At 40.0% G+C, this 25966-nt stretch overlaps 3 protein-coding genes across 9 annotated transcripts; all 3 read right to left on the bottom strand.

The window, feature by feature from the left end:
* Positions 1-393: 393 nt before the first annotated feature.
* LOC128733529 (para-nitrobenzyl esterase-like) lies at positions 394-2276 on the bottom strand. The gene is made up of 3 exons (XM_053827179.1): positions 1517-2276; positions 993-1461; positions 394-929 (listed from the first exon to the last, which is right to left on the bottom strand). Exons 1-3 carry the CDS (start codon positions 2271-2273, stop codon positions 488-490), a joined length of 1668 nt encoding a protein of 555 aa, XP_053683154.1. The 5' UTR covers positions 2274-2276; the 3' UTR covers positions 394-487.
* A 1854-nt stretch (positions 2277-4130) lies between these two features.
* LOC128738293 (juvenile hormone esterase-like) lies at positions 4131-13019 on the bottom strand. Of its 5 annotated transcripts, none has more exons than XM_053833318.1 (4): positions 12879-12996; positions 5248-6212; positions 4721-5168; positions 4131-4665 (listed from the first exon to the last, which is right to left on the bottom strand). In XM_053833318.1, the coding sequence occupies exons 2-4, from the start codon at positions 6008-6010 to the stop codon at positions 4245-4247; spliced, it is 1632 nt and encodes a 543-aa protein (XP_053689293.1). In that variant the 5' UTR covers positions 6011-6212; positions 12879-12996; the 3' UTR covers positions 4131-4244. The 5 variants fall into 5 exon arrangements, with proteins under 5 accessions (XP_053689293.1, XP_053689292.1, XP_053689291.1 ...); XM_053833317.1 differs by having other exon boundaries at positions 4721-5189; positions 12879-12995; XM_053833316.1 differs by lacking the exons at positions 4131-4665; positions 4721-5168; positions 5248-6212 and adding exons at positions 10320-10676; positions 10740-11726; positions 11979-12346 and having other exon boundaries at positions 12922-13019.
* Positions 13020-17816: 4797 nt separating this feature from the next.
* LOC128738278 (acetylcholinesterase-like) lies at positions 17817-20401 on the bottom strand. Of its 3 annotated transcripts, none has more exons than XM_053833291.1 (4): positions 20343-20401; positions 19369-19736; positions 18203-19189; positions 17817-18137 (listed from the first exon to the last, which is right to left on the bottom strand). In XM_053833291.1, exons 2-4 carry the CDS (start codon positions 19734-19736, stop codon positions 17831-17833), a joined length of 1662 nt encoding a protein of 553 aa, XP_053689266.1. In that variant the 5' UTR covers positions 20343-20401; the 3' UTR covers positions 17817-17830. The 3 variants fall into 3 exon arrangements, with proteins under 3 accessions (XP_053689266.1, XP_053689265.1, XP_053689264.1); XM_053833290.1 differs by having other exon boundaries at positions 20336-20399; XM_053833289.1 differs by lacking the exon at positions 20343-20401 and adding an exon at positions 20208-20317.
* Between the last annotated feature and the right edge of the window lie 5565 nt (positions 20402-25966).

Below are 25966 nucleotides of genomic sequence, written 5' to 3'. Positions count from 1 at the left end.
CTCGCTGGGCCTTTGATCAATCTTGAATGCTTTTCTTTTTGTACGTCAGTCTCTTTAATTCGTATTATATCAGATTTGATTTAAATAATAATGTGGATATATCAGTTTTTGCGCATTAATGATGCATGTGTATAGTATATATGTATTGTATATACCTACTTTTCATCCGTAACATAAGAACGTAGGGATATTAAGAGAGAACAGTTATAAGATAATAGAAAAGATATTAAATTTGGCAATAAAAATAATATGTTACCATACCATATAAACCATAAAAGGGGAAATTTGTTTTCCCCTAATTAATAATGAGTCGTTACTGACTTTTCACATTTCAAATGCAGTACAAAACCAAACTTCTGTTTTGTAATGCAAATTTTTTTTAAAAAAGGTAAGACACGTTTCGTAGTATGCCCCAACGTCGACTCGCCAGTAATAACCATAAATGAATCAAGGTACATAGGTATATAACAATAACACATCATTCCAGTCACTTCACTATGCAATGGTCAAGATAATTTCCACCAAACTTCGCAAAGAGCTGCTTCCAAAAGTCAACCCTGGCTTCAAATGGGTTGAATACCATTTCAACCGGATCCGCCAAATTCAGTACTTGTAATGGATAATCTTTTTGCTTTACGTCGATTGGTTGCACCGGGCACCAAATGCATCCTATCTGCTCCTTGGTTGGAGTTGGATTGGCAAATTTGGCGAAGTTGGTCCACAGTTGAATTGTGATCTGACGGAATTTAATGGCGTCGGAGTTAAATAACTCAGTTTCTCCTAAGAACTCACTGTCGAACAAATAGGATAAGTCATCACCATGCGTAGCACCATCGATGTTGAGGGCCTTATCAGTTGCGGCATTTACTAGTGATGTAATAAAATTTAACTCACTCTTGAACGCAAAACGGTAGAAATATTGCGGCGCTCTGAAATAATATGGTATTCTTTGTAATACGTTACAAAGCGTACATTATTTTAGAATTCCTAACCTGTGTTGATATCTTGAATGCAACTCACTCGCAACTAAAGCGGGTATCACAAACATGCAGTCTGACACGTATTCTAGTAGAGATGATATTGTTTCCGGTGAAACTTTCTTTTCTCCGAAGTAGAACCGCTTTATCTCTTCACCAACAATATAACGCTGATCGTTCGAAAGTGGAAGTTGCGGCGGAACATATCTTTCCGGATCATTTGAAAACAAATCAGGTAATTGTAGTAGATACGGTGCAAAACACATCCCTTCGTTGCTTGTTATTCCCAACATTAGCGGAACCGTATTCAGGTTCGGCTTGCAGATAATATCGATATAATTTTCTGTTAAAAATGGATCATCTGCATTGTTTGGCTCTACTACAGGCGTGAAAGAGTAGAACCTAAGTCCTGATTTATCCCAATTTATCAAGTTTTCATCTGAGTGCATCAGCAAATCAGGGCCAGAAGCTGTCATAAGGGTATCTGAATAAAAATAAAATAAGAAAAACGTATAACTATAACCATAAGAAAAGCCTACCATAAACTTCATCACACGAAGTCGACGTACAACCCAGGCGCTTTGCTAGATTGATAGCGTTAGCTTCACTAGCTTGTTGTTCTACCCAACAAGAAACCGCTACTCCTGATTGACAAATAGCTTTATGGTAGTAAGGTTTGCAGCTTTCCGATAAGTACAGCAGATGTACTGATGCACCTCCGGCACTTTCCCCAAAAATTGTCACATTACTAGGGTCACCTCCAAAATGCGAAATATTATCATGTACCCATCTAAGGAGCATCCGTTGATCTTTAAGCCCCATATTTCCGTATATGTTCGCTGATGGTAAGCACAGAAACCCAAAAGGACCCAATCGGTAGTTAAATGTCACTACAATAACTCCTTGCTGAATCAAAGGACGTGGATTGTACATTGAAGATTCGCCAGAACCTGCACCGAACGCACCTCCATGAACCCAAACCATTACGGGCAGATTCTTCTGAAGACCTGCTTCGTTCGGACTCAGCGGTGTATAGACATTGGCATATAAACAATCTTCACTGACTGCTACCGATGATGGACATGATGATAATGAATAGCACGAGTTTCTTTCGTAACTGCAATCAAGTATAACGTCATCAAATTTCTCCAGCGCAATTGGCGGTTTGAATCTCAGTGCACCTATAGGAGGCTGAGCATACGGAATTCCCTTGTATGAATAGAAAGGATCTCCATTTGGTAAATGAAATTTGCGTCCTTTAACCTTTCCGGCAGCTAGCTGTGTTATCGCTTCCATAGCAGAAATTTACTAGTTTCAATATACAATAAATGCTCTCTACGAACCTACCGTTACGATGTGCACATTACTAATGATGCATTTTTGTCTATCATCATGCTGATTACGTTATAGATAATGCGAAGAGCTTACAGACGAGTCATTATCGTGGTGTCATAAAGTCAGTTCCATTTAGAATTTGGTCACACAAAATTTTCTCCATAGTACAAAATTTGTTAAAATAAGCTTTTATAGGTTTTTTTATTAAGCTTTAAGGAAAAATATACGAAAGAGAGACAAGTAAGCCATGAGCCTGAACGGGTGTGAAAAATTTTGACGTCGCGAATTTTTCGTTTTTCGTTCATTATTAAAACTTTTAACATTTCCCTAACGGTTATTGTGCAGTGTAAAGTAATCATCGCGAATCATGTGAAATCAGCTAATCAAAAAGAATGCGATCTTTCGAGTTACATTTTCTGGCTCTCGTGTGATGCTTTGAGTGGATATTGATTACCCACTGAATCGAGATTCGTCGTTTTATCCATAGTATTCCGGAAATATTTAAGGACATGGCCGATTCAAGTGACATCGATTGGCGTTGTATTTAACCTGAGCACCAGATTTGAAATCGGTGAGGACGTTCCTTATATTTATTTATTCTTTATATACTCTACTGTGAAATCAAAGGGCAATGTAAGTTTGGAGTCTTCTATTTTCCCGGAGGGGAGAGTTTTCGATTCTTCGGACATCTTGTTTCGAAGATTCTTGATTCAGTTATTCTTCGACAATTTTTAAGTGACGGTAACGGCGAATTTTGTACAGTTATGCACAGTTAATTTTTATATATTCCAAAATAATTATCTACTTTTGGGTTGCTGGTGTATTTTATATATTTTCAGTGAGCGAAATAAGGCGCTATAACCTTGGCCAATAGCAGCCGGGCTTTTGGTCTAAATGCCATAAGTTCATCCCCGAGGGTCCGGAGTATAACTTAACCTTTATTAGCAAAGATACTCCCAACGAAACCAATTTACAGTTAATCAGAAACGGTTGGTACGAGACGTCCCCGTTTCTTCTTCCCCTGTTGATTTTGAAATGCATCTATGTATGAATAACTTATTCACACAAGATTTATTTCTTATAATCGTCTTTGCGGCAATGCTTCACAGTTGGCCTGGCCGATTAAACATTTGCAATATATCTTTGATATTTTGCAAATGTTAATACAGACAAGAAAATAATTTGAAATATTTCTATAATTAGAAATAATTTAAAATTATTTCCAGGAATCCTTTATTGTGGCTGTGTTGGTATTAATAAGAATAAGAATAAGAATAAGAATAAGCTTTAAGGAAAAATATACGAAAATGAGCTTTCGAACTTTTCGATGAAACCCTTCCATCATATTTTGCACAGTGGACAGTGTCACCGTATCTGTCATCTTTTCCCGCCACTTTTCCATATCGGATGGTTCTTTGATTATTTTATTGCACTTCTTCAATTTACGCTTGAAAAATGCACAAAATTTTTCGATGGAAAATCTAGACAATTTGGTGAATTTATACTTTTTTCAATAAAATTAATATTATTTTGCTAATACCATTCTATGTATCCTGGCTGTAATTGCAGCTGGGTAAGTTGAGCCAGAATTTGACGGAACCTTCGTGGCAACCCCCCTTTAGTTACCCAACGTAAGATGGACAAGAACTTTATAAAATATTAGTAATGACCTTATAAAATTGTTTTAAAGAGGCACTCCAAATCAGTTGAGAAAATTAAAATTAAACACACATTTCTGTACGTAATTAATCAAATAAATAGTAATGAGTAAATTAAATTCATAGATAAGTGTTATAAAAATACTATGTAATTCTCATTTCTAAATATATGGTTTATTAACATCGAAATCGATAATACAATTCAGTGGAGAATAAGTTAATAACAAGTACATCAACTAACAACTTGCATATATAAGAAACTTAGGCATTTAGATTATAACAGCTTTGGCTTCAAAAAAGATCTATTGTACCGACTATATAAACTTTTCCAAAACAGCAGTCTCTCGTTGTATGGATTCTCTACCATTCTCACCTGATCGGCCAACTGCAAACAGTTTACACAATGCTCGTCAGAGGCAGATCGGTAAGGCACCCATCGGAATCCTAAATCACAACTCTCCGGGGTAGGGTCGTTCGTTTTTGCAAAATTGGTCCATAGTTTGCACATAAGCTTTCTCATCTGGTCTGCTTTGGATCCATCTTTTATCGCTTTCGTGTAAAAGTACGACGAACTGAATAAATAGTAAATATCGTCTGCATGGGATGCACCTCGCAGACAATCTGGAGCTTTCCATAACTGACGGAATTTATTTAATTCGGTCTCCATAGCAAACTGATAGAAGTAGACAGGAGCTCTGAAATCATTGTTATAATCATTTTTTGTCATGAAAATCTTCCTAAGCTACTCACATGGATTGGTAAATGTTATGTAACTCGAGCGTCAATAAAGTTGGAATGATGTATAAGTTATCAGAAAATATTCTGGTTAAACCTAGCAGATTATCGACAGTGGGTTCTGAGCTTTCGCAGTAAAATTTTACGATATTGTGGGCTACCGATAATTTGAGATTTTTTGGAACATCCAGAGAACTTGGTACAAATCTATATGGCTCGGATTTGTACCTTTCCATATTGTTTATCAACGAATTGCCTTTATAAATTGCTTCCTCGCTGGTGATTCCTATAATCATTGGTATTAGAACCCTATTAGGCCGTTCTAGAGTATCGAGAATATTCTCCGATATGATTGGATGTTCCGAGTCTGGCACCTCAATAACTGGTTTGAATGGATAGTAGGAATCCAGCGTTTGCTCGTACTCCGTCAAAGCACCTTTTTGTTTAACAGCGATTTCTTCCGCTGATATGTATAAAAGAAAGTCTAAAATAAGAAAAAAAGTTCTATTAATCTTTAAATTTGAATTTAAAAAATACTCTACCGTAAATTTCAGAGTCTGTATTCCCTCGACAGCCGAGGAACTGTCCCAACCGACGAGCTTTTACTTCTGGATCAATTTGTAGTACCGTCGAACTAGTAGCGACACCTGACTGGCAAATAGCCTTATGAAAATACTTCGCTGATTCTTCATTCAGGCAGTGAAAGTGCGTTGAGCATCCACCAGCACTTTCACCAAATAAGGTAACGTTATGAGGATCACCACCGAAGTTTCGAATGTTGTCGTGCACCCACTTCAAAGCAAGTCGTTGATCCTTGAGTCCCATATTTCCATAGATTCCAACCGACGGTAGGCAAAGGAAACCAAGAGGACCTAAACGGTAGTTCAAAGTCACTACCACAACTTCTTCCTGTACCAGATATTCTGGGTTGTAGATTGAAGGATCGCCGCTCCCACTACAAAAAGCACCACCGTGAATCCAAACCATTACTGGTAATAGCACTCGAGATTGTTTTGTAGGTGGAGTTGGTGTAAACACATTTAAAAACAGGCAATCTTCTGATGCTTGACTATCGGGTGGAATGTAACTATTACTAAGACTAACATTTCTTTCCATGGTGCAGTCCAACGGATAGGAATTAAACCTCTCCAGTGGAACTGGAGGCTTGAATCGAAGTCTACCAATTGGGGGTTCAGCGTAGGGTATCCCTTTATACTTGTACCAAGTTTTTCCATTTGGGAGAGTAGCTTCCAATCCAGCAATTTTTCCTGGTTTAATTTGTACTATCGGTCGTTTATCCACCATTTTCCCTCACATGGGCGGAAATATTGAAATCCGAACAACGGCTGCGATCAACTGAAACGTAACTAAACTTCTACCGTCGTCGTTCGTGAGATTCAATTACTATCACCGCTTACGAGATAAAGGCACATGTACATTATCTGCCTGTACAATCTTAGGCCACTACCACACATTCATTTGTTTCGATTGATGTTGATACATTGTTCTAGGGAAGAGAAAGAATATTCAATTAATATCAGTCGGCGCGTGATGCACGTGGTTTACTTGTGGGTGAAGAAATGAGATGATATGATATACAATCGGTCACATATGTTTGTTACAATTATTAAGAGAGAACGGTTAGCGGGGCGTTATAACCATAAACTAGCGAGCACACATACGTATGTGTTATTCATAGAATATGTTTACCCAGCTTAAATGTAAAAATATATAAATAAACGAATGAATAAATATTTAAATATCAAATCATACCAGATAACCTGGAAGTGGGAAACCGCATGAACAGCCATAGCGTCTGCTTGTTGATGGCATAGTTGTGATCGAATCATTGCCGATTGTAATACCGCCTGTCTCGTTATAGAGAGAACTGTACGGAACGCAGCAGTATGTACCAGGGGGACCAAACCTCAATGGAAATGTTTATCAATAAAATGTAACGCATTGTTTAAACCTTTGGAGTGACCGTGAATTCACTTATTGCGTCAAAAAAATTTAATGTCTTTCAATAAGTTGAAGAACTCAATAAAATAACCAACTTTGCTGAATACAGTAACTATCTATCTCTAACTGGTTGCGAAATATAACGATTAGTTTTGAAAATGCAAAAAGTTTTTTAATTTCTTTCAAGTGTTCTAGAGTTATTCACTATGTTAAAATACACATTTTCTCTGAAGAATGTTTTTTGCTAGGATACATATTTAATGAGTTATGAAGTCGTGTGAAGAAAAGATGCAACGAAATTATAGAAATTATAAGCTAAATTATCTGGAAAAAAATCGCTGCCTGTAATTGCAGGACTATGCGGAATTAGAGCAGCAACATCCTTCTCAGTAAACGCGCAAGTTCTACAAATCTACTAGAAACTAAATGCATCGGAATCGGAATAAGAACGGCAGTATTTCGATGACACAGATCGTGCGGTGACCAAAAGGTAAAAGTAGTACGCCGATGAACACCTGGATCGCACATAGGCGAAGAACCATGGCATTCGGGAAAGAAATTTCGATGGTCCAACAAACATAGAAGAGGAACCAGTCTCAACGACACACGAAGTTTAAGAGGTATCAAGTAGTCAAAGAACAATAAATGGGCTGGGAAAGATCACTTGAGTTTGGAGCGTACCTTTTTCCAGCACATAATCCTACACAGGTACACCTGGAGGTCACCAAATCAAACAAAATCACAGATGAACCACGTTTTGATCGATGGTCAGCACTTCTCAGATATTATCGACGTCAGATCCTATCGAAGCGCTAACGTTGACTCGGACTACGTTGACTACCTAGTGATAGTTTAGCTAAAGAAGAACAAGTCAGCTGGGAAAGATGGCATCGGAGCGGAGCTTATTAAAATGTGACCAGAAGAGCTGGCCGTTTGCGTGCACCGGATAATTGTTAGAATTTGGGATACGGAGGAGTGGAAAAATGGGGTTATCTGCCCAATCTACAAATAGGGCAACAAGTTGGACTGTGAGTGAGAACTATCAAGCGATCATCTTTCTCAATGCCGCAAAGTGCAGTCCCGAATCATTTTTCGCCAACCATCACCAATTGCGAACAGATTTGTGGGAACTTATCAAGCCGGCTTCGTCGAAGGTCGGTTTACAACGGATCAAATATTTACACCGCGACAGATTCTCCAAAAGGGCCGTGAATACAGAATTCCAACGCACCATTTGTTCGTTGACTTCAAAGCCGCATATGATACCATCGACCAGGAAGAGCTATGGACATGCTCGAGGAGAGCCTGCGAGTACTCAGAGTTTTCGAACGACGAGTGCTAAAAACGATCTTCGGCGGCGTACAGGAGAACTGAGTATGGAGGTGAAGGATGAACCATGAACTTGCACAGCTCTATGGCGAACCCAGTATCCAAAAGGTGGCTAAAGCTGGACGGATACGATGGACAGGGCATGTTGCAAGAATGCCGGACAACTACCCTGCAAAGAAGGTGTTCGCCTCTAATCCAGTAGGAGCAAGATGGTTAGACCAGGTGGAGCGAGATCTGGTGGAGAGCACTCGGTGTCCGAGCAATTGGAGAGCGGTAGCCTTCAACCGAGTTATATGGAGAAACTTTGTTCAACATGCTTTGCCTTGGGACGGCAAGCCACCTAAATAAGTAAGTAAAACGGGACAAAAAAGCTGACCACTTTGCTGCATTGCCTAATTGATCAAATGTAGAATACTGAACAACTATCAGAGTGGAAGGATGGGGTTATCTGCCCGATGTACATGAAAAGCGAAAAGCTTGGCTGTGAGATCTACCGTGCGATCACCGTCCTCAATGCCGCCTACAAAGCGGTCTCCTAAATCGTTTTTCACCGACTAGCACCAATTGCGAACAGATTTGTGGAAATTCATCAAGCAAGCACCGTTGAAAGACGGTCAACGACAGATCAAATATTACTCAGTAGCAGATTCTCCAAGGCCATGAATACAAAATTCCCGCGCACCATTTATTCGTTGACTAGAAAGCTGTGCATGATACCATCGACCGAAAAGAGCTATGCAAAATCAAAGACGAGAACAGTTTCACGAATTTCATTAAATGGAGGATAGATGGTACACTGTACTGTGTTCGGATTGCGAGTGTATTGTCGAGATCATTCGTATCACACAGATGACTTCATCAAGGTGATGATCTCTCATTTCTGATGTTTAACATAGCGCTACAAAGTGCTATGAACCAAGCGCATATAACAGGCCGGCACAATCTTCAACAAATCTAGTCAATTCGTCAGCTTTGCCGACGACATCGACATTGTCGGCAAACAACGGTGACTCAACAGTATACCATACTAAAGCGCAAAGCTGAGAAGATTGGGTTAACGGTAAATATGTAAACAAACTACATACTGGTCGGCGGCACTGTGGCTGACCGATGCGTTTAGGCAGTAGCAGTGTGGTGACCGGCGGCGCTGAGCTCGAGGTAGTCGACGAATTTACCTACTTTAACTCATTGATGACGACGGAAACTGCCACCAGCCGTGAGATTCTCCCGCGGTCGGTAACCGTTGACGGCGACGAACTAGAAGTGGTGGATGAGTTCATGTATTTGGGATCACTGGTGACCACGGGCAACAATACTAGTAAGGAGATTTAGCGGCGCATTCAAGCGAGAAATCGGGCCTACTTTTCCCCTCGGTACGATGCCGCCGAAGGATGCCGGACGACAGAGCGATGAAAACAGTTTTTTTCAACAATCCCACCGGAACCACGAACAGGGGGCTCAACGTACAAGATACTTGGACCAGGTCGAAAGTTATTTGCGACTTTTGAAATGACTGGAAATTTGGCACCGAGTGGCCCAAGATCAAGTTAAATGGAGACGATTGCTTGAAACAGCACGAGTAACCCCGGCTCTATGCTGCCGACTACGACGACGTGAGATTCGAAAGTATTATAAGCGGCATCACAAGCAACTGCCGCCATACAAAATGTACTCTGCACAAAACGCTCATTCATCAGACCGGTCGTTCTCTGAATGCACGAAATGAGGAGGACCTGCGAGTACTCGGAGTTTTTGAATAACGAGTGCTAATAATGATCTTCGGCGGCGTACAGGACAACGTAGTATGGAAGTGGAAGATGAATCATGAACTCGCGTAGCTCTATGGCAACCTATGTATTCAAGATGGTTCGATTAAGTGGACTGTGGAGCGAGATCTGACAACGAGTACACGGTGTTCTAAGAACTGAAGAGTGGCAGCCGAGTGAATTGGATAAGTTTTGATCATCAGGATGTGTCTTAAAACGGCAAGCCAATTAAATAAATCATAACAACAACTTCCAATACTTGGAGCAAGAATGTCGGTAATCATGGACCGATAACAGTGAACAACATTGACTGTAATGACAACTTTGATTGTTGCCGCATCCATTCAATCAGAATGAGCTTCGTCGCTGACTGCAAAAGAATGCAGAAGTAAGTTCGACAGAATGCCACGCTACGGCTCTGGATGCATACTATCCCGCACTACAAAGACAATTCCACAATTCTGGTAGCATCTCATGGTATCTCATACCATAATTATAAAATCACATAAACGAACACTCAATAATAAATTCATCGAAATGGAAAAACCATAGCAATGTTTTTAATAAAATACCAGTCCAATATAGTTTAACAGTGTAATTATAGTTTTTATAATTTAACTTTCAATATATCCTCATTGTAACGTTTATAAACTCCTCGCCAGAAGTCTATCCGGCCTTTATCTGGATTTTTGATCATCCTGGGCTTTGCATCGATATTCAAACAATTCAACTGGAACTCTTCCCTGGAATTGGGATCAACCTTGGATACTGGATCCCAGCGAAATGATAGTGATGAATCATCCACTGGAGTGGGATTTCCGTACTTTGCAAAGTTAGTCCACATCCGGCACATGTAATACCGAACGCGTGCTTCGAGTGAATCAGCGGCAACATCAATAGGAACGATACGAAACCTAAAATGAAAGCTATAAGTTGGTTGTTCGTTCAAAAATATGCTTTAAGAATTGATTTCTTACAAGAACTGATATGCTAACTCGTCTGCATGACAAGCACCGGGGACATTCATTTTTAGCATTTTTTTGTATATGTTTAACAAGCCATCGAAGCTAAAGTTATAGTAAAATAGTGGTGATTGGTGCTGATATCTTGCATGCAGCTCAGCACAAGCATTGTTGAAGATAACAAAATAATAATCACCCATCAGATTAGCCAATTGTATAACAGTCTCTTTACAAACACTTTTCCCACGGAAGTAGAATCTCTTGATTTCTTCGCCAAGTTCCTTTCTGGCTAAAGTATTGGAGCTTACGTTCACTGTACGTGGAATAAGTCTGGCAAGATCTTTATCGTATACGTCTAGCTTTTTAATGGCATCCAACAACATGATAGTACCTTCTCGATTATTTGCTCCCAACATTAAAGGAATGTTAGAAATACTATTTGGAGTTTTTATCACATCGATAGGTGATTTTGTCACAATTGCATCCGTTGCGTTTTCGTAATCGACCACAGGCTTGAAAGGCATCGGTAACCCGCGAAGTTTTTCCTCGGCTGTTATCACTCCTAGCATTTGTCCTACGAGATCTTCGACCGGAGCCGTCATCAACGTTTCATACACATCTGCGTCACTTTCTCCTTTACAACCAACAAGTTTTGCCAGCGTTCTTGCTTTTTCTTCTGGGTTAAGCTGCATAGCCCACTCCATAATGCTGCACCCGCTTTGACAAATGGCTTTATGAAAGTATTGACGTGAACGTGGAGACAGTAGATGTAGATGCACCGATACCCCACCGGCACTTTCACCAAACAGCGTTACATTGTTGGGATCTCCTCCAAAGTTGGAAATATTTTCACTAACCCATTTGAGCACCATCAGTTGATCCTTCAGACCAGCGTTGCCTTCGATACCTTGACTGGGCAAATATAGGAATCCGAGTGGACCCAAGCGATAATTGAACGTTACCATTACAACGCCTTCCTGCAGGAAATACTCCGGAGAGTAGCTAGAATAAAAACAAATACTAGAACTTCGATACTTATCTTAATTACATAATTTCAACGCATAAGCTCATATAATATTGCCACTTCCACTATTCTACGAGCATGATATTTGGTGGCGTAGATAGTTCTGATTAGTTTAATGCTGAAACATGGGTAACCAAAACATGTTTGGTTTTAAACACCCAGAAATCCATATAGTAATATGCATGTTTTTTACGTCTAGTAAATTAAGTGGAATGCTTCATTGAACTTACCAATCAGAATTTCCGCTGCCATACATGAATGCACCGCCATGAATGAACACCATCACCGGTAATAGTTTTCCGTCACTTTTCAACTGTGGTGTGTACACATTCAGAAAGAGACAATTTTCCGAACCCTCCATCTGCTGGGTGAACAAATTTTTACTATAACACACATCACGTTCGACACTACAGTCGAGCACGGGTTTGGGAAACTTGTCCAAAGGTTGCGGTGGCTTGTGTCGCAATTGCCCGACCGGTGGTTTCGCATACGGAATTCCGCGGAAAGCAAACGATTCGCTGCCATTGGGAAGCTGCAGTTTGATACCAGATACAGTGCCCTGGCGAACTGTAACATTGATGCGATCGGATGCACTCATCTGTGAAGTATTCCATGTCAGATACCAATATGAAATGATTTTAATGATAAACGCTTGAGCAACTTCTTACTATTGCTAAGTTCTCGTGCTATTTACATGACATGTTTAAATTTCGCCCACTAAACTTTAATTTGTTAGCTTCGAAGGTATTATTAAAATTAATAACATTCAAACACTCTCCCAGTAACATACTTTACCATAACGGAAACCCAGCTACACTACTATAATAAATGTAATAAGCATATATTGATAACAGTCTATCCTCTTTGCCAATTAAACAACCATAGTTACTGGAACAAGACAACAAAAAATCCTCTCATTGTACGAGCAATCGACACAATTTTGAAAATAATACTAAATGTAACACAACTATGACTTCTTCAAAATATAATCCCATATACTTGCCGATCGATAGCCAAAGCTTTTTTTACTATGTGATAGTACTTTGCTGGCGAAAGACCTTATACCGTAAAACATAGTAGAATAATTTAATAAAATACTTATTATAGGTATGAAAATATAAGTCCTTTACCACTAACAGGTCCTTCAAAATAACTATCAATTCTATGACTAACTTTCAATTTAACTTCCCGTCAAGAAAACAGATTGCAAACTGTTGTTACTTCTGGAACCACTATAACACACAGTTTGCCTTGTGTTTGACATAGTAAACTACTCTGAGCCGAGCAACAATTGCTTCTAGTACTACTTCTGGTAGTGTATGACTGTAATAAAGAAGAGTTTGAGTGTATGTGAATGTCTTGAAGTGACAGCAATTACTATACTATAAAAGCTTATAAGTTATCTGGTTGAACTTTTGGCTCAAACAAACTCATTATGAACGTACATATGATTATGCTCAAAGTAATTTCGCGTTGGTATTAGCGATCAAGGCGCGTAACGAGGAAATGTTACACTGGATTTGGCTACCGAAAATATAAAAAAATCAATCCTTTTAATTTTGAATCCCGATTTTTTTTTATACTTATTTTGTGACGATTTAATCAGGAGTAGATGAAAATAAATTATAGAGCTAAGTACCTAATTCAGTGTTCTAGTTCCGCGGAGCAAACTCGATGTAATGAAGCGCCGTTCCTATAAAATCTTCTTTTTGAAACTTCATGTTATTTTTTTTCTCAGAAACTAAACGACGTATTCAAATTTGGAACAATCTTTTTTTTTGTTTTGTTAGTCAACGTTTGGAGAAGTCTGTTACATAAAGTTACCACATAATTTCTAGATGAGAGCGGTACATATTAAAACATTTCAACATTAAAATGGCGCAAAAAAAATCAATCAATGCGGTACACTTTCGGGGAAACTTGGTCATCCTGGACAAGGTATCCAAATCCGAGACTGTCCCGTAGAATCCGGGATGTTTGCTCAGTTTATTATTATAACTTTTATGCTTTGCTAACAAAACATTGTCCAAGAAAAAAGAAAGTAAAATTTCATATTTTCATCCTTATTTTTCTTATTTCACAGGCTCCAATTTGTTACAAAACCCAAAGGCTGTAATCAATGTTGCAAATCGAGCAAGAAGCCAACGTTGCCTACTCTTACGCGAGAGAATACGAGACGCATAGCATTCAACGCTTACGCCACTCACGCAAGCGCAAGACATGCACCCGCCATTGCTGTGTGCAAACTTTCTGCTACCTACGCAATCGCGAACGCACAGTCTCATATCGTTTTCCTTACACGCGAGTCTAATAACACGTGAGCAATCAGCTGCCTAGATGATGCCTAGTGGCACTGGGATACAGATTTTGCATTACTTTTTATTTTCTTCTTCATCTTCGCCTTCAATTCTACACGCGGGCGGGAGTGCGAGCCCTCGTGAGTAACCGGTATCAGTAGCTCGGGCTGCAATGATGAATGAGAGCGACGACTGTAGCAGTCGTCAAGAGATGCTGTCGAGCTGCAGGAGAAAGTGAATTTTTACAGCCAGCTAAACAGCGTGGTTGAGAAAATCCCGTAGGGGGACATTCAAAACCGCTTGGGCGACTTCAGCGCGGAGAATGGTTCAAACATCGCAGACCGCGTCGCAGAACGCGTCGTGGAACGCCATGTCTAGGAGAGATGAGCGAAAATGGGGAGCTGTTTACAGAGTTTTGTGGTAATAAAAACATGGATATTGGTGGATTGCTTTCCCGTCGTAGACCAGCACATAAGGTTACGTAGGTCTCCCGCGACGGCCCAACAGTAAACCAAATTGATCACATTTACATTAGCCGAAAGAGGAAAAGGGGCCATCTTGATGTACGCAACATTTTTGTTGTAAAGCAGCTTATCAAGCGCTTGTTCAACTGGTTTAGCTATACAATAGTTGTATAAGCTAATAATTCTTACGTTGCACGAAGATACGAAAGTGAAAGTTGTATAAACTACTCTTAAACAAAAATGTTTGTTGGGAAGTCACCTTGTTATCACAAAGACGTGCTTGCGCGTTGCACGTGTCTAACAACGGGAGGGGAAAATTGGGTGTCGTTACGGTGTCCGCCGATTGGAAAATTCCGAGGTGAAAAGGGCCTATGTCGAACAGCTTGAATCCCGAGTATCGGAGATTCCACCTGGCGGAACCGTCGAGGAACAATGAACCGGCATCAAGAACGCCTTCATCAAGATTAGTGACGAAACCCTCGGCAAAGTACGCAGCGGGCTGATTGAGGGGATTTCGCGTTGGTTGGTTAAGCGAGCGTGAACCAAAGCGACCAAAGGACTCACCTCGAGGTAAGAAGCGAGCAAGATCTGCGGAGAAGCACTCGTCTGGAATCCGTAAGGACAACGTAGAGGAGACAGACTCAGAGGCTCACGGCGACGCAGCTTAGTCAACAACATCCGGGCTGTTGTTTTTAAAAAATTACGCTGAAACGCAGGCAATACCTGCGAGTATTATTTTTAGTCGATCGATGTCCGAAGGAATTTTTCCAAGTGTGTGGAAGACCGCTGCAATCACGCCGATTCATAAAGCAGGCAGTCTTCATGAAGTCACTAATTACCGTTCTATTTCGATTCTCAGCTGTCTACCAAAGATATTTGAAAGCCTTGTCCATGATTTGCTGTATCCGGAGATTCACCACATTGAGGCTTGTTCGCGACAAAATCTGGACACCTCAATTTTGCAATAAAACAAATTTGCTAGAAGTTTAATCCATGAAACAATTTTATATCATTTATGTGTGTATCGTTAATAATTATAAAACCATTTAACATTACTTATTTGGTCTGCATGAAAAATTGGCGAACTTTGGAGTTTACCTTTGCCATGAGGGTCAGTGCAGACTTGTTGGCAACCAATTTAGCTGCGTTTGTCCAAGATTTTCGAAATTTATCTATAGTTATTGCTTGTTGTTTGTACTGGGACAGCTCTCTCTTTACCAAAGCCCAATACCGTTCGCTGGGGCGTAACTCTGGACAGTTAGGTGTATTCGCCTCCTTCGGTACAATATGGACTCCATTAGCATCATACCATTCCAAAACATCTTTGGCGTAGTGACAGGATGCCAAATCAGGCCAAAACAACGAGGATACATCATGGCTGTGTAGGAACGGTAACAATCGTTTCTGGAGGCATTTTTCACGGAATATTTCCTTGTTAACCGTTCCCGTAGTGATGTAACTTTTGCTTGCTCGACCACAGCTGCATATGGCCTGCCATACTAAATATTTTTTGAGGAACTTGGCTTTCTTCTTTGTCCTAAAATGCTCTGCACCTCCAATCCATTTCATGGCAGTGTAAAAAGACATACCAGCTATAAAGCTTACGAGCGCGTGTTTTGGCCGTCGTATTTTGCTTATCATTACGGTTTGGCACAGTCCTCACCTTGAAAGACTTCATGCCTTGTCGTTGCTTAGAAGTGTGCACGAATGTTGGCGACATTTTTATTTTACGAGTAATGGTACGTACAGAAAGATCTGGTCTCCTCCGTAATATTTGTTTTACGTTCGCATCCTTGTGGTGGTTCCTCAGATCCGTTTTTGTTCCACTTCCCTTCTTCCTAGCTATTGTCAAGCGAGTATCGAACGATTTTAAAATACTGTGAACAGTGCTTGGAGGAAATCCAAGCTTTTTGGCAAGTTTTCTTAACGAGAGATCCGGATTTTCATTGCGACCGCATACAATTGCTTTTCGCACCTGCTTCTTCTTGTAACATAAACAAGTGTTATATTTTCAGAAAGAACAGACATACGTCTACCACTCTGCAAAATGTTTCACTCATTGTTAATGTATTTCCGAATCTGTGTGTGTTTAGAAGATTGTTTGAGATCGAATCGGGTGTGCCTCAGGAAAGCCATCTAGGTCCACTACTGTTTATATTATTTGTGAACAATACATGATCACAGATGATCTCAAATTTTTTCGTGTAGTAATGTCAACGGTTGACTGCTGTGCAATTTAAGCTGACATTTTCGCGTTCTTAAACTAGTGTACATAGAATGGGATGGAAGTGAATGTACAGAAATGTAATGCTATCTCTTTCTGTAGAAAAAGACGTAACGTTATAACGTTCGATTACAAAATGTCAGCAGCAAGTATCAGCCGTGTAAATACAGTGAAGGATCTGGGCATTCTACTAGACAGCAAATTGAATTTCACCTAGCACATTGCGTCTACTACTGCAAAAGCCTATGCTATATTGTGGTTCGTCAAACAAAATACGAAGCAATTCCAAGATATTTACCGCCTAAAGTCGTTATATTGTGCACTTGTGCGGAGCATACTGGAGTATGGAGTGCTTGTGTGGGCTCTTCATCATGCTGTGCAAGTACCTAAATCGAATCGAACGAATCCAACGCCACTATGTTCGGTATACTCTACGACTGCTGCCCTAGCGCGCTCCAGTTCGTGTACCGCATTATGAAAACCGATGCGCGATCCATCTACCGACGCTGACAACTAGAAGGACGCTGCTGCAAAGGTGCAAAGGGTTTTTATTTTCGACCTTCTTGGTAATAATATCGACTGCCCCGAGTTGCTAAGCCATGTTCCAATCAATGTGCCTTCAAGGCCTACCCACCAGCTTCATTTTCTTCGGCTTCCTGTGTACCGTACTCAATATGCCCAAAACAATCCGTTTAATGTTTGCTGTAGAGAGTTTGACAATATTTCAGAGTGCTACGATTTTAATATAAGTAAAATAACCTTTGAACATATAGGTAATATGTAACGACAGTCTGTACGAATTAGTAGAAGACTTATAAATAAAATAAAAATAAATAAATAAAAAAAAGAACCTGTCCTGGCGACAGGTGAAAGTAATGGCGCTTTTAGAAAGCGGAGCAATTGCGTATGTTTACGATCCTATTGACTCGAGATTTGATCATGCGATGACTAATTTGTTAGGCTAGTCTTGTAGCTCCAAGTCAACCAGGGGGAAAGGAGTGCAAATAAACAGTCGAATATATTTGGCCACATCCATACGTAATCGTAAATTTCTTTTACTAGAAAAAATCAGTCAACCACCTGTAGAAATGATTACATCATAGTTTAACCTTCAATATATCTTCGTTGTAACGCCTATAAATTCCCCGCCAGAAATCTATCCGATTTTTGTCAGGGTTTTTGATCATCTTAGGAGTTGCATCAATGTTAAGGCAATCCAACTGAAAATCTTCCTTAGAATTGGGATCGATGTGGGTTACCGGATCCCAGCGAAAAGGCAGAGATGAGTCGTCAGCTGGCGTAGGATTGCCGTACTTTGCAAAATTAGTCCACATTCGGCACATGTAATATCGAACCCGTGCCTCTAGCGAATCAGCCGCAACGTCTAGAGGTGCAATACGAAATCTAAAAAGAAAAAGAAACACCCTTTTGGACTATGTTCGATTACCCATAAAGTACTACAATCTTACAGGAATTGGTACGACAGTTCATCTGCATGACAAGCACCGGGGACATTCAATTGTAGCAATCTTTTATACATATTTAGCATACCATCGAAACTAAAGTTATAATAATATAGTGGTGATTGATGCTGATATCTAGCATGCAGCTCGGCGCAGGCGTTAGCCAAAATGGCAAAATGATAGTCGCTCATCAGATCTGCCAATTGAGGAAGGGTCTCCTTACAAACACTTTTTCCACCAAAGTAGAATTTCTTGATTTCTTCCCCAAGCTCCTTACTGGCTACTGTGTAAGGAGTCACGTTCACTGTACGCGGAATAAGTCTTGCAAGATCTTTATCGTACACGTCTAGTTTTTTAACAGCGTCCAACAGCATGATAGTACCTTCACGGTTGTTAACTCCCAGCATTAAAGGAATGTTAGAAAGGCTATTTGGAGTTTTCATCACATCGATAGGTGATTTTGTCACAATAGCATCCGTTGCGGTTTCAGACTCTACCACAGGCTTGAAAGGCATTGGTAGACCACGAACTTTTTCATCGGCGGTCATTACTCCCAGCATACGCCCCACAAGATCCTCCGTCGAAGCCGTCATCAACGTTTCATACATCTCTGCATCGTTTTCCTGGTTGCAACCAATAAGTTTGGCCAAAGTTCTTGCTTTTTCCTCAGGATTAAGCTGCATAACCCATTCCATAATACTGCACCCGCTTTGACAAATAGCCTTATGGAAATACTGACGTGAACGCGGAGATAGTAAATGCAAATGTACCGATGCAGCGCCGGCACTTTCACCAAAAAGTGTCACATTGTTGGGATCTCCTCCAAAATTGGAAATATTTTCGCTAACCCATCTTAGGGCCATCAGTTGATCCTTCAGACCAGCATTTCCTTCAATGCCCTGACTGGGCAAATATAGGAATCCGAGTGTGCTCAAGCGATAGTTTAACGTTGCAGTAACAACACCCTCCTGCAGGAGATACTCCGGTGAGTAGCTAGAATACGAGCAGTACTAGAATTATTTGGATTCTGAAGGAAATAGGGTGAATTAATTGTACATGTTCATGAGTTACAAATACCATAAATTGAATTTTTTTGATGATCTGCGTTATCGTTTTTGATTGTTTATCCATACTGTTTCTCTTGTAACCAACATATATGATTCTCAACTTACCAGTCAGAATTGCCGCTGCCAAACAGAAATGCACCTCCATGAACGAACACCATCACCGGCAATAGTTTTCCACCGTTTTCAAGCTGTGGTGTGTACACATTTAGAAACAGACAGTTTTCCGAACCCTCTATTTCTTGCGTGAACATGTTTCTGCTGAAGCACACATCACGCTCGGCGCTACAATCGAGCACTGGACTTTGGAATTTTTCCAATGGTTGTGGTGCTTTGTGTCGTAGTTCTCCGATTGGAGGTTTAGCATACGGAATTCCGCGGAAAGCAAATGAATCGTTCCCATTTGGAAGCTGTTCTCTGACTCCAGATACAGTGCCCTGTTGAACTTTAACGTTGATGCGATTGGCCGCACTCATCTGTGAAGTATTAGATGCCAGATAAGAATCGAGAAAGAATATTTTAATATTACTAGCCTTTAGCGTTTGTTCGATATTTTTTAGCATTTTAAGTGATAGGCCAAACACTCGTAACCATATGCAGACTCTAGCGCTACTGAATACTATTCCTAAGTCATGTTCAAAATTCGCTAGCTAAATTTAATCTTATCATATTACTTATTTTGAGATATTATTGCTAAACTGAACTGATCTTATAACACGTAACGCGTCATAATTATTCGACATTGCCCTAGTAAATGTGTATGAACAAATACTTCTAATAAGAGTCAAAGTCCATCTCAATTAGCAATGTAGCATTCATTATTACACTGCATTACAGTCACAGGTTTAGCAAACAAGTTCCTTCGCTGATTCGAAAAACATTCGTCACAATTTTGAATAAAAGGAACAGCACTATGACTTCTTCATAAAATACCACTAGATACTTGCCAATCGATTGCCAAAGCTTGGTTTGCCGTGACGTAGCACTTCGCTGGTCAAAGACCTTACAGCGTGAATCATATTAGAATAACTAGGCGAAATACTTATATCGTATGTACATAAATAAACTTATTTACCACTGACACGATTGTTCAACAGGGAAACTATCAATTCAACTTTAACTCAGCAGATTATTTTTTCTAATACAAGCGCTATTTGCCTTGAATGGTGTTTGATAAGTCTGCTTGTATACTCAGTCTGGTAGAGACTGCATCTAGTACTACACCGGTAGTCTACGCCATAAAACGAGACGCAATCAACCAATGAATTTGCTTGTTTTTGCCTGATTCGCATGGTGTGCTGTCAGCCGAGACAAAATGAACTCAGTTTATGCGAGGTTGGATGAATTTTCGACAAAAACAAATTCGGTATTAATGAAATATGCGGTAACGTGGTTGAGCTCAACGTGACGCACATGGTTGCGTTGAATGTAGCAATGAAGGCGCTTATCACAGCGCCTGTACATAAAGTGTGTTCCAGTTAGTGCTTGGTCGCTTCTTTCTAGTTACTGTTACTGCATCTCTGATAGCGTTTCGATCTAGGATTGTTTACTTAGTATTAAAAACTACTCGCGTTGAAAAGTTATCTAAGATGAAATGCGAAAGACGTGAAAAAACTCTGCACCCTCACGTTGAAAACCCAACGTGATCAGAAGAAATAATCGCCAAGGCTCTCAAATTTCCAAAACCGACTGTAAATATCGTGCTCAAACATTACCGGGAAACATTGACGTTGGATCGCGCAAAGCAAACCAACCCAAACGTAGAAGTGGAACATATGACCAGAAACTACGAGCCACGAACATCACAACAGTCCGAAATAATCCTAGGGTCTCGTAATGTGATTTGGCGAAAAGGTTCACTGCGGCGTTCAGTACAATTCGGCGAACCTATATTGGAGAAGGATTTCAATCGTACCACGCCAGCCAACATCCTGTCAGGATGTTTCTCCTTTGCAAGAAGATGTGTCCAAAAGATACGTTTGCATTCATTCGATCGCACGAAGGTTCCGTCAAGTTATGAGCCAGGTGCCATTACAGCCGGGATGTCGCAGAATGGTAAAGGAATGTTGGCATGGTTGGTGTGGGGGCTGAGTACCCCTGAAGCAGAATATTACACAATCGACAATCATCGGTATCGATGTCGACGATCATCGGTATAGTCTGCGGTCCGACCGCGTTGATGATGCTGTTTGCTGAGCTCACTCGGTTGCTAGTGGTCAGTCGAACAGGTAAGACTTGGGCGATTCTTAGTGACGGGAAACTAGGTTTTGCACAGTTGGGCCCCCTTTCGGTATTTGTACATGACTACCGTTTCAAAAGGTCAATTTGAATACATCATTACAAAGGTCCAAACTCAAGGTGTATTTCTGGTAACCGGTAACTGATTGCTTGGAAAATAAATAAGTTGGTGGCATTATGTAAAGAGTAAAATGTTGTCAAAGTTGGACCGTGTTGTACTGGTTGGACCACCGCCGAAAATCGCAAAAATATGCATTGAAACTCTTTTACCAATCCAATCGCTTGCACCTTTGCTAGCAACATTTCATCAAATTTCATGATGCAGTGATGCAGGAATGCCGTAGGCTGTTAGATGAGAAAAATGCAGCACCGACGTCGATGCTGCAGCAAGGGATCCGTTAAAACGTGGAAAGGTATAGACAGGAACGAAGACAGCAAACCTACTAACAAGGAGAATCAATTTCACCATTAAGGATTTTTGCTACAAAAACAGCCTGATGAGTTTTCGCCGGTATTCTAGATGGAGCAGGTGGCAACGGTAGGTTCCGCTAGGCAAGCCGGATAAGCTTTGTCTCCACTCGTTCAATTCAAGTCAACGCAAAGTTCACGGTAGTTGTTGGAGGACAGCATGCAAAGCTACAATTCTCAAGCAGCGGTCGAGCAATGCACAATATAATGATTCGAGGCAGTAAGGGTCCTTGAAGTCCCGTCCAATTTTCGAGATAGATCCGAGCTGACGCAATGCTTTTGAAATAATTGCTTCGCGATGCACGTTGAATGTAAGTTTAGTATCTATCAAAATACCAAGGTCAGTAACATGGTCGACTCCGCGTAACTCTGTCTCATCCATTCGGTAACTAAAGAAGATCGGGTTTTTTAGTGATAAAAGCTCATCACCTCGCATTTAGCAACACTTATTGTGAGCCAGTTTCGTTCGCACCAAACAACGAAAATATCAAGCAGAGCTTGTAGGCAGCGACAATCATCTATTTTATCAACTGCCAGGCACAGTTTAAGCATACACAAGTCTGCATCCGGTAGCCAACTGGGAGGTGACGTCGTTGAAAAATAGCGAGGAAAGCAACTGGTCCCAATTGCTGCCTTGCGGAACGCCAGAAACGTTAGTAAATTGAGAGGGAACACAGGAACCAAGCTTCACAATACTTCGCAATACTCTACCACGCAGCTACGTGCTCAGCGATAGTATCATATGTGAAGATGCACCGAGCCGGGAAAGTTTCCGCAATCCACCTTTTCGCGTGGGTAATGGCGCCTAGTGGGTACACCCTTCGGAAAATATTAGCACGCCTTTGGAAACTATTGTTCACGTGAAGTAGACATTTCCACCCTTGATAGTTGTTGTAGAACTATCAAGCGTACGCAAGCGAAGTTGCCACAAGCCAACAAACATTTTCGAAAAGTGTACCCACTAGCCGTCATTAAGTGCGAAAAGGTGGATAATATTGCATGGTCAATTCAATCAAAAGTTGCTTTTAAATCATCAACATCAACTTGCTTCTTGTTCTCCATTTGTGAGACGCCAGACGAAGTAAATTCCATCATGTTTGTGCAAACGGGACGCCCAAGCTCAGCATTGGCGCTGCAGAGAATGATAGCGAGCATTATTGGGAAACGCGTTTGGAAGCGGAGGATAAATTAGGATCAGGAAATACAAAGAGTAGGGCGGGGCATAAGTGCGATGTTTGAAGTTGTCATTAATTTTCGTGAGATATAAAGAAGGACAACAACATAATATATTTTATAGTGATGCAGTAACTCAATGTCAACATTCAACTATAAATCATCTGCGGTAAAAGTGTTTTGTAAAATAAATTCTTCTTTCTTCTGATCAAGTGCAGATTCGCACTTTTACCCCACTAGCGGGGCAAAAGTGCGAATACCGCGGGGCAAAAGTTCGAAGCTAGAGTCCACGAAATTAGCCCAGCAGTAGCTAACAAAACCATATTATTTTGAATCTGCGTTATGTTTCGGTCAGGAATATTCTCAATTTGCACCTTTTCTATTTTGCTCTGGTGTATTGCAGCCTCCGTTAGATCGAAACTTTTCCAAACGTTTGTTTTTTGTTTCATCAGCGGAAACACATTGTTTTTCTTCGGCCAACATCTGTAGAGCACACAGTTTTCTGCAGATCTTTCATTTCTAGTATCTGTAATATAGTGCCTGAAGCTGTATATAATGAAGTAATTTGCGGTTTCGTCACTAACAAGAATGACATTAGCTGCGGATCGGTTATGTAGGAGTGAGAGGGGAGAGAGTGGAGGAGAGGATCCGGGAGTTTGATATTTGATGTTGTTGATATTATTCCTACTGCAAACAGCATCAGCGAGGGCCTCAGCTAATGTCAAAAAATCTTTATATGTGTGCGTGGAATACTTCATTAGCTATACATTTTTGCCTCGTCCATGAATCGCACTTTTGCCCCGTCCGTCAATCGAACTTTTACCCCGCTAGACGCTTGACGGGGTTAGATTAAATTACGGAAAAGCGAAATTTATTTTGTAAATTATTTTCGCCGTATTTTCAAAACAGATATGTGAGTGATGTAAAACTCTGCTACAAATATTCAACAAGTAATATCCTCCTGTTGATATCATATTTGCCGTATAACGAAAAATTACATGAAAACCGCCCTAAAATATCATTTGCACATAACTCAGCAACTATGCTTCGTAAGCAACCAAAGTTTAAGTTAGATTCAAGCTGTCAAAGTAGTCATCTATGCATGCCAATGTAGAAAATTTACTCGGAGTCTGCACCGATAAATCATTGAATCGCACTTTTACCCGCATCGCACTTAAACCCGCATCGTACTTTTACCCCTCCTTATTCTATACATCTTTGGAGAACTTCATAGTTCACAATATAGGTTTTTTTACAAATCAACCTGCGCTTGCAGCGATTCTTCATTCTTTCTTTAAATTCATTCGCGATAACTTTTGGGCTTTCGCGATAATTTTCCATCATGCAGATCCAAAATGTCTTGATAGGGCAAAATTTCGAATTGTTTCAATACAAAAACAATATTGTTGTGATACCAGTTTAAGATGGGTCGGGCACAGTGGCATGATGACAAATCCGGCCACGTAATACCTTTCTATGAAAAAGAGGAAGCTTATAACTAGCCGCAGGCTGAAAGCCTCTGAAATAAAAAACCTAAGCTAAATAGAATATGTACGATTTTTTTACCGATATTTACATTGAAATGTAGAAGCCAAATTTCAAAACACTGCCTGCATAAGCAGAATCTCCAAAACAATTGAGAGCCAGTATTCCTCCAGCGCAAGCTAATTTTTGATGTCCCTATAAATCACATCAATTGTGCGGACATACTAGAAAAACTTCACTCACTGATGCGTACATCTGAATTCTCTCGCGGATAGTTGCACCGATTCAGGGAATTTTGAATACATTTTGCTGAAAACCATTTACCATAAAAATTTGCAATCGTTAGTTGAAATCCTTTTTTCAATAATCAATTATTGTGCCGACATAATTAAATGCACATTAATGCCAGGGATTATTCTGAATCTTTTCTTAACCTATAGTTATCCAACTATTAGCTCTTTAAGAATTTAAAAAGTAAGTCGATTTTTCTAGAGGAGACTAAATCTTTTCTAGGGAGGGATATACCCCTCTTCTCCCTTTATTCCGCAAATCGTTATAACAATTCCTTTCAATAAACATAAGAGTACCAAACTGTTTGTCAATACCTTTTAACCCATTATGACCCGGGTATACCTAAATTTGGACCAAATGAAGTGAAACTCTGTAATCTATTATATTATGGCTCGAATGTGTCGGGAAACGCAAAATCGTCATTTGGAATGCTTTCAAGGCCAAAATATCGCAGGTTAAATATTTTATAGGCTCAGTTTGAAACAAACAAATTACAAAGTTTTTTACAGATTTCTTATCGAATTTTGTGATAGACTTTACATATAAATACTAATTTACATGTCAGGTAATGTTTCGTCACTAAATGTAGACTTTTTCATGCGTTTTGGAGACAAAAATTTTTTCGCCATTTTTTCAACTTTTTTTCCGCCATTTGTCACAACTTTGCACTGTTGAAAATACAGATGAAATGACAAAAACTGACAAATTATATCACACACACATTAGATTGATGTCTTATCTCTCTTGTTGTGATATATTAACAATGCTAACTATTGAAATTCAGCAGTAAACAGGTTTTGAAGACGAGGTATGATATATCATACGCTGGGTCATAATGGGTTAATTTGTCGCGAACCCTTTGATAAATTATTATTCGACTATTATTAGTCATGTACCGGTTGAATAAGCTACTACTCTACAAAAATGTTTGTTGCGTAGAATGCTAGAAGCTACAGGTAGTAATCAAAATACGCGTATCTGTAAAAGAACCGTAATATTTGTTGCAGTAAAATATTTGTAAATGAAACATTTTCCACACTTCCTCTTTGAG

The sequence above is a fragment of the Sabethes cyaneus genome, chromosome 2 (assembly GCF_943734655.1).
Source record: "Sabethes cyaneus chromosome 2, idSabCyanKW18_F2, whole genome shotgun sequence".
Lineage (NCBI taxonomy): Eukaryota > Metazoa > Arthropoda > Insecta > Diptera > Culicidae > Sabethes > Sabethes cyaneus.
Note: the sequence above shows the minus strand (reverse complement) of the source record. Positions and strands in the feature narration are given on the sequence as shown.

Coding starts and splice junctions, on each gene's coding strand:
- LOC128733529 (XM_053827179.1), bottom strand. CDS start 2,273: ATGGAAGCGATAACACAGCTAGCTGCCGGAAAGGTTAAAGGACGCAAA. Junction 1,462..1,516: donor TTCGTGTGATGAAGTTTATG/GTAGGCTTTTCT, acceptor ATTTTTATTCAG/ATACCCTTATGACAGCTTCT. Junction 930..992: donor CATTCAAGATATCAACACAG/GTTAGGAATTCT, acceptor ATATTATTTCAG/AGCGCCGCAATATTTCTACC.
- LOC128738293 (XM_053833313.1), bottom strand. Junction 11,727..11,978: donor GGCAGCGGAAATTCTGATTG/GTAAGTTCAATG, acceptor TTTTTATTCTAG/CTACTCTCCGGAGTATTTCC. Junction 10,677..10,739: donor GAGTTAGCATATCAGTTCTT/GTAAGAAATCAA, acceptor CTTTCATTTTAG/GTTTCGTATCGTTCCTATTG.
- LOC128738278 (XM_053833289.1), bottom strand. CDS start 20,279: ATGATTCACGCTGTAAGGTCTTTGACCAGCGAAGTGCTACGTCACGGC. Junction 19,737..20,207: donor CAAGCTTTGGCAATCGATTG/GCAAGTATCTAG, acceptor AATACTTCACAG/ATGAGTGCGGCCAATCGCAT. Junction 18,138..18,202: donor GAACTGTCGTACCAATTCCT/GTAAGATTGTAG, acceptor TTTTCTTTTTAG/ATTTCGTATTGCACCTCTAG.